Source organism: Hirundo rustica, chromosome 11 (genome assembly GCF_015227805.2).
Source record: "Hirundo rustica isolate bHirRus1 chromosome 11, bHirRus1.pri.v3, whole genome shotgun sequence".
NCBI classification, from domain to species: domain Eukaryota; kingdom Metazoa; phylum Chordata; class Aves; order Passeriformes; family Hirundinidae; genus Hirundo; species Hirundo rustica.
The window spans coordinates 7168071-7187021 of record NC_053460.1 but is presented as its reverse complement, the minus strand read 5'-3'; the positions used below and the strand labels follow the sequence as shown (position 1 = coordinate 7187021).

General features: G+C 52.5%; 2 protein-coding genes across 9 annotated transcripts in view; one reads left to right on the top strand and one right to left on the bottom strand.

Annotated features, from left to right (window-relative positions):
• PLEKHG4 (pleckstrin homology and RhoGEF domain containing G4) overlaps window positions 1–4071 on the top strand; it is a 93395-nt gene extending 89324 nt beyond the window's left edge. For 2 of the 6 annotated variants that reach the window (XM_040075054.1, XM_040075052.1), the window contains exons 22-24: window positions 192–388; window positions 933–1008; window positions 2195–4071. In XM_040075054.1, coding sequence (XP_039930988.1) covers window positions 192–388; window positions 933–974 — 239 coding nt within the window. In that variant the 3' untranslated portion in view covers window positions 975–1008; window positions 2195–4071. Of the gene's footprint in view, window positions 1–191; window positions 1009–2194 lie in introns of those variants that run through there. The other 4 variants (XM_058422037.1, XM_040075053.1, XM_040075050.2 and 1 more) reach the window with 2 other exon arrangements.
• A 10359-nt stretch (window positions 4072–14430) lies between these two features.
• On the bottom strand, window positions 14431–18160 carry TPPP3 (tubulin polymerization promoting protein family member 3). 3 transcript variants are annotated; one of them, XM_040075247.2, is made up of 4 exons: window positions 18039–18160; window positions 16749–17102; window positions 15560–15713; window positions 14431–15303 (listed from the first exon to the last, which is right to left on the bottom strand). In XM_040075247.2, the coding sequence occupies exons 2-4, from the start codon at window positions 16934–16936 to the stop codon at window positions 15115–15117; spliced, it is 531 nt and encodes a 176-aa protein (XP_039931181.1). In that variant the 5' UTR covers window positions 16937–17102; window positions 18039–18160; the 3' UTR covers window positions 14431–15114. The 3 variants fall into 3 exon arrangements, with proteins under 3 accessions (XP_039931181.1, XP_039931182.1, XP_039931180.1); XM_040075248.2 differs by having other exon boundaries at window positions 16749–16940; window positions 18039–18152; XM_040075246.2 differs by having other exon boundaries at window positions 16749–17229; window positions 18039–18083.
• Window positions 18161–18951: the final 791 nt, after the last annotated feature.

The following is an 18951-nucleotide window of genomic DNA, read 5'->3' as shown; positions in this document are numbered from 1 at the left end:
ATCATTACAACTCTACCTCCTTGTATTGGTTTGTTGTCTGTGGCCTTAAAGAGGCCCAAACAGGAGTGTGGCTGATCTGTGGGCTTGTGTGGCCAGGGCCTTTGCAGACAGGTACATTACCAAGTGTATGTGGCACGAGTTATACGCAGCCCAAAGTCATGGTTATCAGTGACCTTCCTCTCTTTCCCCAGCAACAGAGAGCTCGGAGTCATCGCACTGCATGTCAGCCACTGGCTCCAGCGGCTCCGACAGCGGCTGTGTCTCCAACATCCCACAAGAAAGCTTCTGTGAAGACATGGGCTCAGCCCCCTACATGCCTGTAGGCCCACAGCATAGCTCTGCCATGGAGGGCAGACCCAGGTTCACAAACAGCCAGTACATTTCTGCAGTAAGTGCAAGCAGCCAAAACACTTTGTTCACTTTGCCTGCTCCTGCAACTGCCTCCCCAGTTCAAGCCACTGCCTCTCCCAGGGGGACCGAAGATGCTGCTTTTGGGCTTGGGGTGACTGTGGGGAAGTGACATTTCCTCTTGCAGAGACTTGCCCCCTCTGGGGCAGGCAAGAGCCCCTCTGGTGCAGGAGCCACCCCTGCAGTGGCCAAGATCCCTGAGGAGATGGGCTAGAAAGGACCTGCAGTGCTGGAGGCTGCATAACGAGGAGATGCTGCACAAACAGGAGCTATAGTGCTGCCATGGGCTGGGGTACATAAATAACCTCCTGGAATGGCTGGAGCTCTGCTGCAGATGCTGCCAAGCTCCTTTTCTGGGAGATTTGGGTCTTTTTTGGGGAATGATGAGATGGAGGAGTGGGAGCTTGTTGCTCTGAGATGTTGGTGTGTTCCTGAGAGTTCTAGCTGCTTCCCTTCCCACTAGATCCTGTCCTGATGCTGTTGTCCTCTAACGCTGTACTAACACTGGCTTCTCTCTTCTGCAGAAAGCAGGCCAGGTCACCATAAGTCCCTCAAGAATAGTGTGAGCCCCTCGGCCCCGCCTCAGGAAGTGGAGTTGTTGTAAGTAGCCCCTGCAGGGGATTTTCCAGCAGTTCTGAGTGCTGGTCAGGTTTGTCAGTAGCTCTGAGTCAGGAGAACCTCACCCTCAGCTCCTCTGGGAGTTTTCCCCATGCATTCCTGACTGGTGTCTGAGGGTCTTGATTCATCTGGTTACAGAGGAGCAGCTCCCGTGGAGCCACGCTCTGAACAGCTGGTCTGATGCTTTCTGCCTTGCAGAAGCTAAATGAAAAATCACGTTCAGGTAGTAGAGGCTTGACCACCTCCTGAGTGTTCAGACGAGCTGCTTTCCTCTGAATGCTGTCCACCTGTCTAACCACTAATCCATTTCTTGTGGCTGTTTGCCAGAATCCTGTTCTTAGTCCCTTTGAACTGCCTTGGGGAATCACAGTATTCTCCCCAAGGTGGATTTATCCCACAGTTTCCTTTGAATCTCCAAAGGAAACAGTGCTTTACCAGGCAGAGGAACCTGCTAGGTTATGGTCAGGATGTCCTGAGGGAGCTGCCAGATGTTGCTCCTGTACTTAGTGATTTTGGGAGGATGCCTTGTCTGCGAGGAAGTCACTGTCGATCCAAGGAGGGTGAACCCTGACAGGACTTGCAGCCAAGCAGGGCTCCTGCTCATGGTTGGCAGCCCTTGATATGTCATGTCAGGACCCACTCAAGCCAGCCTGCTCCTGGCTCAGCCTTTCTCTGTTCTTAGGGCTGAGCCTCCCTTTTCACAGGGATCAGAGTGGTACAAGCATGAGAGAGGCAGGATTAGGGTGGAATGGTCAAGGCACAGGGTGAATGGCCCTGTGGGGTGTGACACCATGCAGGCCCATGGCTCGTGACCTGTGGGTGCAGGAGTTCAGAACCAGCCAAGGTTCAGATTTAAGGTCCTGAGCCCCTTCTAGGCGTCACAGATAAGACTTTTGGAGTGGCTATGGAAGCAGTAGGGACAGCAGAACATGGCCTTTGGGCGAGTCCTGAAGCACACAGGCAGATCTCCACATGGGAGAAGAGCTGTGCTTCTCCTGCAAGGCTCTTCCACTAAAACATTCTTTCCCCACCAAAATTTACCTCTGACAAACAGTGGATTTCAAGTGTTTTGCGAAGTCACTGCTGGCCAGGACAGAGGGACCTGTGGGATCCTGCCACATCACGGGAGTGCAGCCGGTCTAACCCATTGCACGGTGCTGTGTTCCAGGTTTGATTGCCATTTCAAACTCACTGAAGACCCCAGGCCTCTGACAGCAGAAGGAGACAGTCTTCATCCATGAAGATATTTTTTGTCCATTATCAGGCTCTTTCAAACAGCCAAAAACCTGACCTCTGCCTGAGACGAAGTCCCAGGAAGGCTTCTGTCAACTAAATGTAATAGCTTTGGTGTTGGATGGGACCTTGGGCGTTTAAAACTCATTAGCCCTATATTTATAAGTAATAAGTAACATAGCAGTTTGGAGAAAAAAAATGTATTATTTTTAAAGCTATGAGTTGTACAGATTTTTATTACAAGTGACTCTGTTACTATGTGTTATGTAAGCTGCACATTTTATAAAGTTTTTGGAAGGGCATGAAGAGAAAATGAGGTATTTAAAAAAAGTAGTATAACTTTCTGTTTCAGGGTTATATTGACCTGAAGCTCAAGACTTAACGTCCTTCCTTATGTTCTAAATATGTCTATCGTAGGCAATAATTTATTTCCTTGGCTTAACACTTTCATTCTAAAAAAAGGCAATTTCATTGTGATAAATTGTTTCTTCAGATGGTTCTTCCAGTGCCTTGGTGCTGAGCTAATCTCTCTCATAGCCATCTGTCAGCTCTGCCACTCTGCCTGTGCCCCCTCTGCTCTGACAGCCAGCTCCACCTGTAAATCCTCAGTGCATTCAGCAGAGGAGGGGGAGATGCCCAGGCAGAGACTCTCCTGATGCCAGTGGGGAGGCTGACACAGGGAGGGGCTTTGGGGCAGCCAGCAGAGGTGGCACTAGGTGTGAGGAAGAGGGAGCTGTCTGGTGGAGCTCAGGAGACACCAGCATTCCTGGCTCTAATTTTAGCCACTTGCTCCCTGTAGCTGCTGTCCCGGTGCAAGTCTCTCTCGCCCTGCTGGCTCAGGTTCCAGTGGCTTAGTTGAAGCTCCATTGTGCTTTGTCCTGGCTGTGCCCCTGGTTTTAGAGTGACAGGGACTGGCTCCCTGCTTCACCTCTGACTCAGCCCCTCTTCTGGTACTTCAGTCCCACTGTCGTGGCTTGTTTGAGGAGCTTTGGATGGTGCTGCCATTCGAGACCAACGGGTTTTGAGTGTAATGGGTTGATTATAATGCTGAACCTTACGTGGATGTTGTTTGAAGTAACTCAGTGTAACTGGAGGACAAACAAGCCCTGTGTTCCAAGTTGGCTTTTCCTTGAGTAACATCCAAGGTCACTGCGTGGCTGTGGCACCCTCCCTCTGTTCTTGAACGAAATGAAAATTAGCATTTTTGGAAACAGTAGTTACTTGGCTGCCAAGCTCCTGTTTACTCCTGGTTTATGCAGAGCTGTAAATCAGGCTCCTGCAGGTGTGAGAGAAGTGCCACATTTGGCCCGAGGAGGAAGATGGAGTAGTAATTTATTTAACTGCAGTTTTCTCCCCTTGGCAGACTGGGGTGTTACACCCCACAGCTGCCCTGGAGACAGAGTTCCTTCAAGTTTGGAAATTCCTGTACTGTATATAAAACACTTGTTTATTTTTAATAAGCTGGATGTTTTTAAACCTTGTTCTTTTTTCAGACAGCAAAGAAAATACAGTTAGACACCTTTGTACACACACCTTTGTGTGAGAAACAGTTATACAGGGAATATTTTACAAGTTACTATTTTGAGGTAATTGCTGGGTTAATGCAAAGTTTTTGGGCTGTCAAGACAGCAGCAGCTCATGTCACAAGAGGGAGAGAACTTTCTAATGCAACAAGTGGAACATGAAACTTCTGGAATTTCTCAGTTTCAAAGGTTTCTAAATTGCTGGAAAATCCTTTAGTATTGTTTACCTGACACTCTTTTTTCAGGGTTTGATTGATTTGTCTAATAAAGGTTATTTTCTTTATATGAATCTTACTTGCACTGTGTCATGATTTCAGCATGGGGACCTGGGCTGCAGAAGGAGACAGGGAGTGCTGAGAGGGGCAGCTGTCCCTGGGGTGTCTAAATACCCCCTCAGAGTACTGGGGCCAGCTTGAAGTAACATTTCTCTGAGCAAACCTAACCCAGCAGGTTGTTGGGGCGAGGCTGATGGTGCCTGTCATTTTAAACACTGAAAAGTACACAAACAATTTTTCCCTCTATTCCATATCTGGCACCCAAACAATGAGAAAAAAAATGTTTGGTTTTATTGGCATAAGTAGAAGTCTTTCCATTGCCAACCTTGACTTCCACAGAGTCTCAGCTGCTGTCAGGAATCCCCAGTTAGAGGATGCATTTTTGGGAGGGTGTAACCAAAATAAATGAGCTCCTAAACCAGAGGTGTTTGCCTGAAATCTTTGTCAGAATTGGAATTTTCAATGCCTTTTCCAGCTATTGCCTTCCTACAAGTTGTGACATTCTCTGTCCCTTCTTTCTTTAATTTTCTCCCCCTTTAACTAACCAGGGGTAGATAAAGCCTGATCCTGAAAAGCAGGAATCCCACTCTGCTCTGTGACACTCAGGACACACCTCACATGGAAAATTCATCATGGCATTTTCCCCAGGGAATCCCCTAAAGATGCTAAGATGGGTTCAGTGGACTGTTAGGAACTCCCCCCATTCCCAGGAACACCATTATCTCTGCTGGTACTGGACTTTGTGCTTGGCCCTACCTGGTTTGTACTCCCATTCAGGTGTTAGGATTATAAAATCCTGCAATGGGTTGGAAAAAACATTAAAAAACCATCTCATTCAACCCCACTGCCATGGGCACCTTCCGCTAGACCAGGTCGCTCCAGCCTGGCCTTGGACACTTGCAGGAATGGGGAATGCAAGAATTCTGATTTGGTGGGACGTGGAATATTCACAGGACACCGGTGTTTTAAGCCATCTCAGTTTGTGATGATCGATAAATTTTACAGACCGAATAGATTGCTGTGCCTGTGAAGGGAGAGTGCCCTCTCCCGAGCCCCCTGAGTTCTCCTGACCGCTGCAGTTTTGGAAAGCATTTTTCAGCCTTAGAGCAGGGACACCAGCAGAGGGGGCAGATGGAGTATTTTTCAGCTGGACTAATCTGACTTTGCTGATCCTGCCCTAAAAAAAACCCACAAAAATCTGAAGAGAGGTGCAATTTTCCTTTTTGTTTTGTTAAAGATATGCAGACATTGCCCAGATCTGTGATCACAGGCTGGTTTGGGTTGGAAAGGGCTTTAAAAATCACCTTGTTCCTACCCCTGCCATGGACAGCGACACCAGATCAGGATCAATCCTGGTCCAGCCTGGCCTTGAACACTCCCAGGGATGGGGAATGCAAGAATTCTGGTTCGGTGGGATGTGTTCCTGGCCATTCCTCAGCAGGTCCATGGTAAATGTGATGGTGCACTGCTTGTTAATGCAATAATAATAGACTGCTGAGTTTTGCTGGTCTTCCTCTCCCAGGCTTTGCAGAGGGAACATCCTTAAATACTGCCTAAAAAAAATAAAAAAAAAAGGGTGATGTTAAATGCAAAATGTTAATATTTGATGTTAGAAATATGAAGCAGCAGAACATTTTTGAGACAATTCCATTAAAACAAACAAACAAACAAACAAACTGGAAATTAGAAGAAACTCAGAGTTTAGATAAAACTTGGAGGAAATGCAGATATTAATGTTTGAAAATAGACATTTCATCCAGCCAGGATGTACAGAGTCATCCTTCACTGGCACATGACAAAATTACACTGTAATTTAAATAAAAAATACTTGTAGCGGTATAGCAAATTAAATCTTTGTTAGAGATACCCGTTTAATGTTTTCATTTATGCAGATACAGAGCAGGGGAAGAGGAAGAACTGCCACTTTCCTGTTGCACATGACAGTAAATGCAGTGGTGTCTCATTAGAATGAATTTATTTTCAGGCCAACTGAACTCCCCTCACGGAGCAGTGGAAAGGGCAGCACCATTTTTTCCAGATTAAAACATTTGTTTTCAATAAGATGGGGCAGTATAAAACTGTCCTCAGACACAACAGCTGCCTTCTTTAACTGCAGTTAATTGAAAACAAAAGCATTAAATGAGCTCTTATGGAAAGGTCAAGCATGAAATTTGGAAGTTTCTGTGCTCACTGACCCCGTTGAATGGGACATTTGTTTGGATACCTATCAGCAGTGTTGATAAAATTAAGTTTAACACAAACTCTGTGATGTCCTTCTGAAAACAATATTATCTAAGAATGAAAAAAGTGTAGAAAAACAACGCAGGAAATCCCTCTCTGCCCACAGGAAAGGCTTCAGCTGCAAAATTAATGCTCATGCAATAAATTCAACAGAGCTGAGAAAAGGTAACTTTGAGGTCTGTGTGTAAAAATGAAGGTGCCTAAACACAAAACTGTGTTGGTCAATGAATAATTTATGATGATCAGACTTACCCTGTGCAGGAGCTTCTTTCCACAACAGAGATTCAGGAAGCAGAGTGACTTTCAGGAATTGAGGAACACCAGTCCCTGACATTAAAATTAATTAACTCTTCTGCAGATCCCACAACGCTCTCTGGTTCCTCCACGCAGCAAACATTGAGGGGCAAGAACAAACCTGTAAATTCTAGAACAACCTGATGTTTTAGGCTATTTCTCATGCAAATGACCACAGAAAAGGGAGTCAAAAGCATGTCTGGAAAAGGATGGCAGGGGGAACCCTTTGTAAATGAATGCAAGGATTAAAATCAGTAGCTTCCAGAGACAGCTTTTAGCTCCACACTGTACTCATAAACAAAAATGATGGAACACGACTTCTTCATCGATAATCTCATCAACTTCTCATTGCTGATACTGTTCAAGCAAGAAAGATGAGATTTTTTTAAAAAATGGATAGTAAAATCCTGGTATTTCTGAGGCTGCACAAAGGGGTTTCACCCCTGTTCCCACCCCACCCCACCCCACCTCATCCCATCCCATCCCATCCCATCCCATCCCATCCCATCCCATCCCATCCCATCCCCTTGATCCCACCCCACCCCACCTCATCCCATCCCATCCCATCCCATCTGGAGGAAAGGGCAGGGCTGCAATTCATTGAAAAGCCAATTAACACAATGCTAACCTGACAGATCTCTTTAATTAGATGCTGTTTGTGTCATTGCTCTTAGAACAGGAAAGAGATGAGAAGCAAGATCCAAAGAATTTAAAACAAAAAAAAAAAAAGCCAGGAAAACGTGGAATATGACAGCTAATAAATTAACTAATCAATTTGACCGTGTGGGATTTTTAGTTTAAAAAACCTGAAGAGGGCTTTAGATAAAGATATGAGTGCTCATCAATACTTCATTAATATTTGATTAATATACATTAATAATTTATTATTTGAATATTTAAACTATTTTTCAAAATAATATTTTTAAGCTTCCTTCGGAGATAAGGTCAGCATTAAAAAAAAGAACATCAATATGAACACAGGCTAACTCCACATGTAAATGTCTACATTTTATATTTTTAATAATTTATACTTTATTAATATCTAAATAAATCTGTACAATAGCAGCTGCAATTCTGGGGCTGTGTCACACCTCAGGGGCGGGTTTACACGTCTTGAACATTCTCTTAGGTTTACCCATTATCATCTCTGCATGTTACTACTGGAAGTCTCAGCTGACATAAAGATAATTTATTTAATTTCTTTATTAATAAGCTCTCCAGGCAGCGTTTTGCAGGCTGGTTTTTGTGTCAGGTTTATGGTTTTGGAGTCTCTGGTTTCTTTGACATTCTCTGCTGATCGACTTGACTGCAAAAAACATTAATATAGAGGAGCTGTTGGATGCTTTTAGATGGCAGATCTGATAGGGATGATGGAGGAAGGGCAGCCAGATGGTGTTTTAGGAAATGGGGGAAATGTTTTCAGAAAAATATTAAAACCCAAAGTAAGGATATTTTTACTGTCCCTTCGATCAATAAGCGCTGCCTGAACCGATGGCTGCTCACTTGCAGCGTGAGCCCCCGCAGTTCCGAGCTTTGGTGCGGGTCAGACCCCGCGTTTAGGCGCTGCCTTGGGGGGTTCTGTGCTCACATCCAGCTCGGGCTTCGGTCCCCGCCGCGTCCCGGGAACAGCCGCGCTGCGCTCCTCGCTCCTCCCAAAGCTCCGTCTCAGTGGAGCAAGAAATCCTTGCTGGATTTATGAGGGTGGAAGGGTGGACCTCAAAGGACAGGAGGCTGGCTGGATTTTGTAATTTACCTTGAAATCTACTGGGTAATAATCCCAAGAAAATGATGTTGGGTGACTGTCCCAAGGCAGGCTAAAGCTGTAGCACTAACGTGTACAGGAGGATGCTGAACTTTTCCCTTCTCTGCTCCATATCCTCCTGTTCCTGACATGCATAAGGCAGGGATAAAACTGCAGATGCTGCAGGGAAGTGTTTAAATCCAAAGCAAAAATCTGTTTCCTATTAGGTGTCCAAAAAAAAAAAAAAAAATCCATAGAAACTTCTCTGTTTAGAATTGTTTCCTGACATCACCTGAGCTTCCTGCCAAAACTCCAGATTATCTTGGTGTGTTTCAGATTTTACTGCTTGTTTAGGTTATTTATTTTTTTTTTTTCACACACCTATGCAGGAATGCTTGGAAATGGTCTTTTTTTTTTTTTTTTTTTTTTTTTTTAATTTAGAAGTGTGTTTGAGACAAATGCTTCAAAGCAGGAACATAAAGGTTTATTTAAACTCACACCATGTTACGCTCACGGACATTCATTGCTTCCAAGGGCTCAGCAGCACCACTGGAAAAGCTCTGAGGGACTTACCAGACATGGGGAAAACTGTTCAAAAGTGATTCATTTCTTGTAACATTTCTGACCTTTTGTGATTCTGGGGATTTGGGGTTTGTTTTCTTATGTCTTGTCTCATCCCAAAGGGATTATCTGATTCAGAAGCTGGATGAAAGGCTTTAGGGGAGCCATGTAGCAGCTTCCACCCTACGAGAGGTGGGTCGGGCTGCTGCTTCCAGCCACTGCATCTCCAGGAATCAAACACCCACAGAGAATAAAGAAAAATACAAGGATCCTCCAGAGCCTCCTGGGCATGGAGTAAATGGGGGCTGATGTGGTTTATAAGGTTCATGAGAACTGATACAGAGCAACCGCACATTTGTGGTGCCAGGGCCAGCTGCGCCCTATTGGCATTTTCCAGGAGCTTGGAGTCGTGGTACAGCAAGGATGGAGTTACTCCAAGCAAGCCAGAGCCTCACAGGATGGATGCCTGGGCTGCTCAAGGACCAAAACAAGCTTTTCTACAAACAGAATGTGCAGCCTCTCACGTGGAGATTCTCTGCAGCACCTGTGTAAGCTCACCCACCCTTCTCCCTGTGCTTCCTTCTGATGAATTGTTTTGGAAAAATGTCCGAGCTGCCAGGTGTTATCTCCAAGAACGGAAGGGAAACAACGGGCTGAGCTGCAGGAGCCCAGGGCTGTTCTGCAGCACGGGCAGAGGGGTGGGCTGCTCACAGGCAGGGCGCAGCAGGACGTGGTACCTGTGTGCCGGCAGAATTCCTGTCTGCTTCTCGTAATGCCCCCCACTGCTGCAAATGGATGGATTTGGGACACGGCAGAGCTGCTTCAGTGACCATTAACACACATTACACCCTTAACGAGGCTGGAACTGGCCACAGACATGAAAAGCCAAGTCATGAAAATGCCAGGGCAGTGAGCGGCACACCAGGAATATTCTGTGTCTGAGGAACACATTTTTTTAGAAAAATATCTGATGTCAAAATGAGAGAGAGGAGACTTGGCTTTTGCAATCACAGAGCTCCACTGATGTGCTTCCAGCTATCTAAGCACAAGCTATTGATCTCTTGGAACAGTTTCTATCAGTTATTAACAATTGTCAGCAAGCTCTGCATGAAATCTTAAAATGAATCTTGGCTGTAGCTGCAGATCTTGAAATACAGAGCTCTGGGCTACAGGCTCAGAGCTCCAAGTACAAATGTTTTAAAATGTGATTTTGAGTAATGGAAATCAGCCTGGAGAAGAGAGGAGGAGACCTCAGAGCACCTTCCAATCCCTAAAGGGGCTCCAAGAGACCTGGAGGGAGACTTTGGCCAAAGGCATGGAGTGACAGGACAAGGGAGAATGGCTTCACACTGACGAGGGGAGGATCTGATTGGGTATTAGGAAGAAATTCTTCCCTGTGAGGGTGGGGAGGCCCTGGCACAGAGCAGCTGTGGCTGTCCCATCCCTGGAAGTGGTCAAGGCCAGCTTGGACAAGGTTGGGAGCAACCTGGGATAGCAGAATGTGTCCCTGCCCATGGCAGAGGGTTGGAACTAAAGGATCTTTAAGATCCCTTCTAGACCCAAACATTCTATAGTTCCATAATGAAGTCAGTGTATCAGTTTTGGAAAAATGTCCTGGCAGCAGGTCCCTCTCCCAAATACCTGCTTATCATTTACTCTTTTTTCTGCAACAACCTTGCCAGGGTCTTTACTATCCACAAACCATCCTGCTGCAGCAGCTGAGTAAAGAGAGCAGCCACACTGCTCCCAAAACACCTCTTCCAGCTGAGAAATGCACCAGTGGTGAGAAATGCACCACCATCCCCTCTAGGAAATGCATCACACATCAGTGCAGCTGTGCACACAGCTCTGGGTGGTTCTGGAGTTGGGTGCAATTATGCAATTGTGCTCTGTACAAGGAACAAAACAATAAATATGGACCATGTTCAGTTTTACCTTGCGTGGCGTCTCGTGTTGTATTCCAATCCGGTGAATCCAATCCTCGCCTTTTGTTTCCTTTCTCTGCATCTTCCTGCTTCCATCTCCCCCCGTGTTCTTACAACTCTGCCGCATTTATTACATTAACAAAATGCAGGGATGAGTCCTGGAAAATAACATTTAGTCTGGACCCGTGCCGTGCTGGGAAGATGGTAATTTAGTTAATTGAATTCCATCTAAAAGGGTACTGAATCAATATTCCAGCACGGTGCTGGAGCACGTGGCTGGCAGCGAAGTATTGCCTGGAACACACGTGGTCAAACCCATCTCAGGGCGCTGACAGGAGGAGCTTGGATTCGAGCCCCAGGTTGAGGTGGTAGAAGCTGCGCTCTGAATCTTGTCTGAACACGACTGACAACCTTGTCTGTGTGTCTTGGAACACTGTCCATCAGGATAGCAGTGAAATGGAAAAGTACTGAGGAAGCAGGGCAGGTACAGCTCCACAGGGAAGGTGTTTTGCCTGGCCCAGGATCAAGGATCTTCTCTGTATCAGCACAGTGCCCTGCGAGGAGGGATGTTCCCTGGGGAGCAGAGGTTTGGACAATATATGAGCTCTTCTTGGTGACCCTGCACAGGGACAGAAAGGATAAAACCTCCCTGGGTATATTGGTATCCATTATCTCCCTCTTCTAGGAACAAATCTATATCCTTGAGGACCAGGGTGATCCATCCTCTTCAGTATTTCTGGTCAAATGACTCGTGCTAGAGAAAAACGACCTCTCCAGTTCCCTCATCCCTCATCCCCAGCACACAGCTTGCTGTCAAAGCATGAAGCACATTAGCCATGACCCCAGGTGATTTTAGAACATCTCTAGGGAAGGGACCCTGGGGGAAGAAAACACATTTTACAGCTAAATTAATTGCAATCACGCAGATGATCCTTCTGGGCTGCACGTCTCAGGGGCAAGGTGGGACATCACCTTGTAAGAGCCTGGGTTTGTCGAAAACCCAGAGGAGGTGGCAGTTTCTGGTGGCAGAGCACCACAGGGAGCAAGGTCTGGTGTGTCTCTCCACTGTGGGAGCGTGGCCAGAGCGTGGCCAAGGGGAAGAGACAAGTGGGAAGGAAAAAATATCTTCATGTCTGGAGCTTGGATCAACGCACACAACGCAAACACTGGCTGAGACACCTTCCTCCTGCTGGCTCCTCTGCTGCCAGGGAATTACAGGCTGGCTGCAAAGCGACTGTCTTGGGCTGGTGTGGAGCCAAGCTCAGAGCAGATGCTTGGCCAGAGGAATGGAAGGTCATTAGCATGAGGAAGTGGCTGCAGGCCCTTTGGTTTGGGCAGTGTCGCTTTTCATCACACGCAGGAGACCTGCAGCTAATGCCTCAAGGTCTCCGCTGTCTCAGCAGCCTGTGACACCACTTCAGCTTCACTGGGGAAGGAGCCGGGGCTGCTGCTCCTGTGGAATTTCCTTCAGGTTTTGGTCTTCTCAAGTGCTGAGCCCTCCAACTCAGCCTCTCCTTGTCGGTCCTGTGCTCCACTGCCAGCCACTCCAGGAACCTCTGCTCTCCTGCCCACGCTGCTCAGGGAGACTGGTGTTTAAGGGCCGTATTCCCTGCACTTACCTGTGTCTCCACCTGGATTGGACCACTTTGAGGAGCTGTGTGAGGTATCTGTAGTGCAGGTCACAGCCACAGTTCTGCAGGTGCTGTTTCTAAAGGGCATTCAGAGCCTCCTGCAAGGATGAACGGGGGAGCCTTGGACACGCACACACAGAGCCAACAGCTCTCAGACCACTACACTGGTGTTTAGTAAGATTCCCCTCTTTGATGAAGACCCAGATCAATATCTTGCTCTTCCCACAAAGCTGTTCCCATCACCTCAGAGGACATGGCTTTTTTCAGGCCGATCTGGAGCACTTCGCAGCCAAAAGCTCCTGTTGGTCTTTACCGGTGCAGATTCTCCTGGGGCTGCTTTGGCAGCATTGAGATGCCTTTTCCGTGCTGGGAACAGCGTGCACTGGAGCTGCCTCCTTGAGAACCAAGAAGGCTGGAGGGGAAAAATTCTGTGTAATCTGTGGAGAAAACAGTGGAGGACTTGAAGAGGTGCTGGAGTGGGTGAGGAGCAACTTTATGCAGAGGGTGGCAGCACGTGGGAGCTGTGAGAGCTGTGAGCTGTTCCTGACCTCTGCAGTGGCTTCACAGGCAGCAAAGAGGCTGCTTCTGTTCAGGATTCAGAGGAGGGAGAGGCTGGCTGATGGAGCTGGCTGTCCTGGGAGGTCCCACAGTCCCTGCCTTGGATCAGCTGAGCAGCAGTGGCATCACCTCGGCAGCAGGGTGGGGAGGCCCTGGCACAGGCTGGCCAGAGGAGGTGTGGGTGCCCCATTCCTTGGAAACACAACCAGGTTGGACAGGGCTTGGAACAACCTGGTATCCCTGCTCATGGCACGAGAATTAGAACAAGATGGTCTTTAAGGCACCTTCCAACCCAAGTAATTCCAGGATTCTGTGATTCCCAGTCTTGATTTCCCCGTATCAAAAACACATCAACACCTGCAGCTCCCCTACAGAGCTGTCCCCACATGGGAGCTCCCATGCTCCACAACCAGGTCCTGACCAGGGCCACACACAGGCAGGGCATGAGGGCTGTGGGGCCTGACCTGCTCATCTCTGCCCAAAATGATCCTTTGCCAAGGCTGCAAGGACAAGGCTGAGTCCCCTCCACAGACTTCAAGGCATGTGGGGCAGTCTGATCCTGGGAATTCTGCAGCTCATTTGTGCAGCTGGGCAGTGGAGTCAGCAAGGGGTTAAAGTCTCTCTTCCCCTTCCCCCTCCCTGCCTCCCCCACCGCCCCCCAAGCAACAATTTTTTGGAGGAGCATCAGATGCTTAGAAAGAGCATTTGGGGATAGACTGGCACAAACTCCCTCCAACCTGCTCAAAGGAGAGAGGAGAGCAAATATCCCCAGCCCTCCACTGGCAGACACTGCGGATGGGGCTGAATCCAGCCTGGAAGAAGACAACCTCTTCCTTCTCCTGTGTTTTCCGAGCAGGTGTCTGGGATGCACAGGTGCAGCGCTGTCCCAGCCACACGTGTGCCCCTGGCACGACCCTCACGGTCCGAGCGGCGCCACAGCCGAGGCACCTGCAAATAACCGCCGCGGGTTATTTAGGGAGGCTGGCTCTGGACGGATCCCCCTGGGGGTGGCCGTGCAGCCGCAAATCCTGGCGCTGCCATCCCAGCAGGCTCAGCCCGTGCTTGGGATCGGGCTCACAGCGCCTACACCCAGTTTCAAACACTCGCCGGAGTGACCGTCCCATCCCGGAGCTGCCGTCCCATCCTGGAGCCCAGCCTGTTCCCAGGGATCGTTACCAGGAGCTCGTGTGTTTGGTTGCAAACAGAGCAGCAGCGAGAGCCAGGCGCTCGTGTTTGTGTGCCTGCGGTTGCTCAGGCAACTCGGGGCCAGCCAGGAGCTGCCAAAATCCGCGGTGGCCAGGGCCAAGCCCCAGGCACAGCTGCCCCGGGGCGGCGCGGCCGGCCGAGCCCCCTCTGTCCGGCCGGGCCAGCGGCCAGAGGGGCTCCGGCTGCTCGGTCCATGAACACAACCAGACGGGAGCGTCAGTGCGGAGGGGGTTTATTGCAGAACCGGGTTACAGCGTGGGTCTGCAGCATCCTTTGGTTCGGGCTTCACGAAGGCAGCGGGAGGCCACGGGGGTTCAGGTCGGAGACCTTTGCCGATGGCCGGGCAACGCCAAACTCTCCCGGGGTGCGTCCCGGGGCTGGGCCAGGAGCGTCCCGGCAGCTCCGGCACAAAGGGCACGGCGGGGTCCGAGCCTCCCGCGGGGCCAAGCGGCGAAGCCGGACAGCCTCGGGTGAGGGCAGCGCTGGGGCAGGAGGGAGGCGGCTGCGGTGGGACTGCTGCGGGGTTAAGGCAGATCCCCGGGAGGGGAGGACGGGCTGCGGTCCCCGGCGGGACGAGGGGGTGCCCCAAAAGCCGGGGCTGAGGTAGGGAAGGTCTGGGTGCCGGCGGGGCAGGGGAGCCCTGAGGAGCGGTGCTGTTAGTACGGTGCGGGGCTGGGGGTGACGGCACGGGGGACACGGGAGGGGCGCGGGGATCACAGCGCAGGGCGGGCCCGGCGACTGCCCCAATCCCCCCAGCGCCGGCCCCCCACATCCCGCCAGCCTGGGGCTGGCCCCAGCGCAGCCCCCCGGGCCCCACCTCACGGGCACGTCCCAGGGCCGTGCGCTGACCCCGCGGCCGGCGCGCAGGGACCGGGGCGGTGGCGCCACGGGCACCCGTCCCTACTTTTTGACTTTGGAGTCGTAGGTGCCCGCGTTCTTGTAGGCACTGACGTAGCCGCTGGTGTCCACGATGTTCTCCCGCCCGCTCTTGCCCTTGCCCTTGCCGCTCTCGTCGAAGCGCTCCTTGTGGGAGCCCGTGTACTTGGAGGTGTCCGTCAGCCTCTCCACGGCTCCCACTGTCTTGGCTTTCTGCAGCGGGGAGATGGGACATGGGAGTTAAGATGTTCCATCCCCTTCCCACACGAGTTCCATCCCTTGTCCCACACAAGATCCTGACACCCACCAGAGACCCTGCTGTGCCCCCCGTGCCCTATGCAAGCCTCAGGTGCCCCCACTCACCCAGGGCCGTGGGGTCTCCTAGAAAACATCTGCACTGTGGGCAGAGCTCCATCCTCCCCTCCTGACGATCACTCCTGCCCCCAGCAGCCAGGGGCTCCTCACTCACCGTGACACCCACGTTAATGGGCTCCTTCCCTGCCACCAGCTGGCAGATGGCTTCATACGCCTCCTCTTTGCTCTTGTCCTTAAACCTCTTGGGGGCCAGCTCCTCCAGCGCCTTCTTGAACTCCTCGTAGTTGATGACACGGGCTGTCTTCCCTCTGCAGGAACAAAACTCAGGCTGCCACCAGCACGTCTTTGGGTCATGCCTCCAAATGAGTGCATCAGAGAGACCCTGACTTTGTCCTATACCACCCTTGGGTCCCTCATCCACTCTGAAATTCAGCTACAGCTGAATAGGTTGGGCTGGGCACAGCTGGTGCTGAGCTCCGGGACCTTTTCAGCCACATGCTGTTGAAGTCTCTGTTACCAAAACCCAGGGTGCATGGCAGTGCACTGGGACTTGGTGCTGGTGTTGGGAGGGGAGCGCTCCATTCCCACTGCTCCCAGACTGCCTGGGTTGCCCAGTGCCCTCTCTCCCCTGGCAGGCATCAATCCTCCAGTCACATTTGGAAGGACATACACGCAGCATCTCTTCTCTGAGCTCCTGGTTCTCATCTCTGGGGCAGCACAGCAACCTGCTCTCCTGCACCCCAAAAACCTCCCAGTGCTCAGCTCCACCTGACCCAACCCACGAACATGGGAATGCCTGGACAGAGCACATGGAGGAAGCAGGTTCTTCACCCATCCTTGTTCCTGCACCCTGGTGTGGACCATGAAGTGTTGCTGTGTCCCCAGGGACCCTAAAAGCAGTTCCAGGTGCCTTTTAGCCCTTCAAGCTTCCCCTGTGACCTCCATGGACCAGACCCCTCCCCAGGCTTGGGTGTCGGCTGCCCAGGCCCAGGGAAGGGCAGCATCACATGGGACAAGCCTGAGCACCCTCCTCTGCTCCCTGTGGCACCTTCTTGAGATTTGGGAACCTGGCAGGGCCAACCAGACCCACCCCAATGCATGGAGTGGGAGCAGGGGCACAATCTCTGCACCAAATCTAAGCCTCCAATCCCAAAATTTGGGTTGATTTATTATTAGGCCTTTCAGAAGCAGCCATATGCCCCACCTGAAGGTGGGACCCTACAGGAGAGCACCTGCAGCTCCGTGATGGGCAGCCTGGGCACACAGCAGGGGTGGCACAGCTCTGTGGGGACCCCCGGACACCGGCACCCTGCCCATACTGCAAAGGCATCCAAGTCACTTACTTCACCTTGGAGAAGACAATGTCCACGTCGGTGCTGGTGACACTTTTGCCGTCGGTGACTTTGCAGTCCTTGCACAGCTTAGCCCAGTTCTTCCCATTCATCTCCTGCCCCGTTGCCTTGGTGTCACCGTAGATGGCGAATTTGCGGAAGCTCTCTTCCAGGGATGCCATCTCAGCGTTCCCGGCCATGGGGCTGCAGCACAGGGGGCAGGTGAGCCCGTCACCACCCAGGCTCCTGCTGGCTGCACGGCAGAGCTCAGCTGGCTGCTCACAGGCCCTCGAGGGCAGCAGGAGGAGGAGGAGGAAGGCTGGCGAGGGTGGAGGCTCTGCAGCAGGATCGGGGTGTTGGCAGCACCTGCGGGTGTGGGGTGAGGGCTGACAGCAGCCTCGGACGAGCCCCGAGGCCGAAAGCCAAGAACGTGTCTCGGGGAATGGAGTTTCCTGATCGAGAGCTGTCAGCGGCGAGGCTGTCTGCTCCGGGGCTGGCAGGGAGTGAGAGCATCAGCCTGTCCCCCCGGGAGTAGTCTCCGGGAATGACGCAATGCGTCCGCCTTCCTCCCGCTCGCAGACCAGGAGAGCAGGCATCGCTGCCCGCCTTCAGCCCCACCTCTCCCCTGCCTGCACCCCCTCTGTGCGGAGCTGGCAGCACACGGCCCTGTGACCTGCCCCCAGGGCTGGCGATGCCCTGCCGGGTGCCAAGACGCTAACAAGTCTCTGCACCCCGTGGTGGCACTGTTGCCGCTGCCCCGTCCCCGCTCCCCTCCTGCCATCGCCTCGCCAGCCTCTCCCTGGCGGCTCAGCATCCCTCAGCGCCCGCCGAGCACCCACGGCAGGACCGGGCGCGGCCGTACTCGGGGGAGCTCCAGTACCCGGGGGAGCCTCCGGCACCCCGAGGCGCAGAGCGGGTACCTCGCCCGGTGGGCGAGAGAGGCCGGGATAGGCCCCCGGGGCCTGGGCGAGGCCCGGAGAGTGGTCCCTAAGCCGTCGCTAGGGAGGATGGGCGTTGCCTGGCGACCGTCGCTAGGGAGGCGCGGCGGGGCGGGGATGCCGCCGGATCCTCCCGGCATCGCTCTCCCGCGGGCTCCGGCCGCCCCGGGCCCGCACTGCCCCGCAGCACCGGCCGGGGCTGTCCCCGCCCGGCTGGGACTCACGGCCGGCGGCAGCGGGATGCCGGGGCAGCCACGACCCCCGCCCGCCCTCCCGCCGGTTCCCTCCCTCCCCATGCGGTGGCCCCGGGACGGGCACCCGAGGAGCCGCGGGTTCGGGGGGTGCCGGTGGCTCGGTCACTCACCTCCAGGCCGCTCAGTCACCTCCCGGTCACTCTCTCCCCTCCCGGCGCCGCGCTCTGAGGCGGGCGGGGGCGGCCGCGGCCGCCTGTTTAAGGCGCCGCCATGGAGACGGGAGGGGCCGGGCCGCCCCCGCCCGCCTCCCCCGGGCCGCGGCACCGCCGGAGCGCCCTCGGGGCGGGGAGAGCCCGGGCAGCGGACCCGGACCACCTCCGGGACCCTCCGCCACGCCATGAAGCCTCTCTGCTTCCCCACGGGACCCTACCGGCACCTGACCAGGACTTTCCTACACCCCACAAGGTCTCTCCGTCACCCTAGAAAGCACCGGCGTTGTCCCACAAGGTCCCACCATAAACCCACAAGGTCGCTCCGCCGCTCCTTCAGCGCAGGCTCCCCCTGGCACCCCTGCTTGTGCTTTACCCTGCAGCCCTTTCCCCTGGCCCGCACAGTCACCGTGCCTCCCACAGAGGAACCGTCCTCCTGGTGGGTGACACCACGGACCAAGGGCACTGCCCAGGCTGAGGAGGCAGTGCCAACCATCCTGGTGTGTCAGGGGCTGTGGTGAGTGCCTGTGGCCCGATGAGACACCCTTGGAGCCACACCAGCACTGCCCACCCTGCAGCCCGAGGCACGGCCACACACGGGGCTGCCACTGGGTGCTGCAAGCTGAGGCAGTACCCAAATATTGTGGTTGTCATGGAACCCAACACAACCCACATCTCTTACTCACTGCCCCACCTCAGCTGTTTGCCCACAGCCCGCTTTGATCCTGGTGCTCTGCTGGCATCCTGCACGATCAGCTGCAGCACCAGCAGGAGCTGTGCACAGCCAGGACATGCAGGGTGTGATCTGCTGCTGCCTTGGGGGTCCTGCAGGCAAATCAGCAGCTTTGGAAACCGGGATGTGGCTCAAACAACA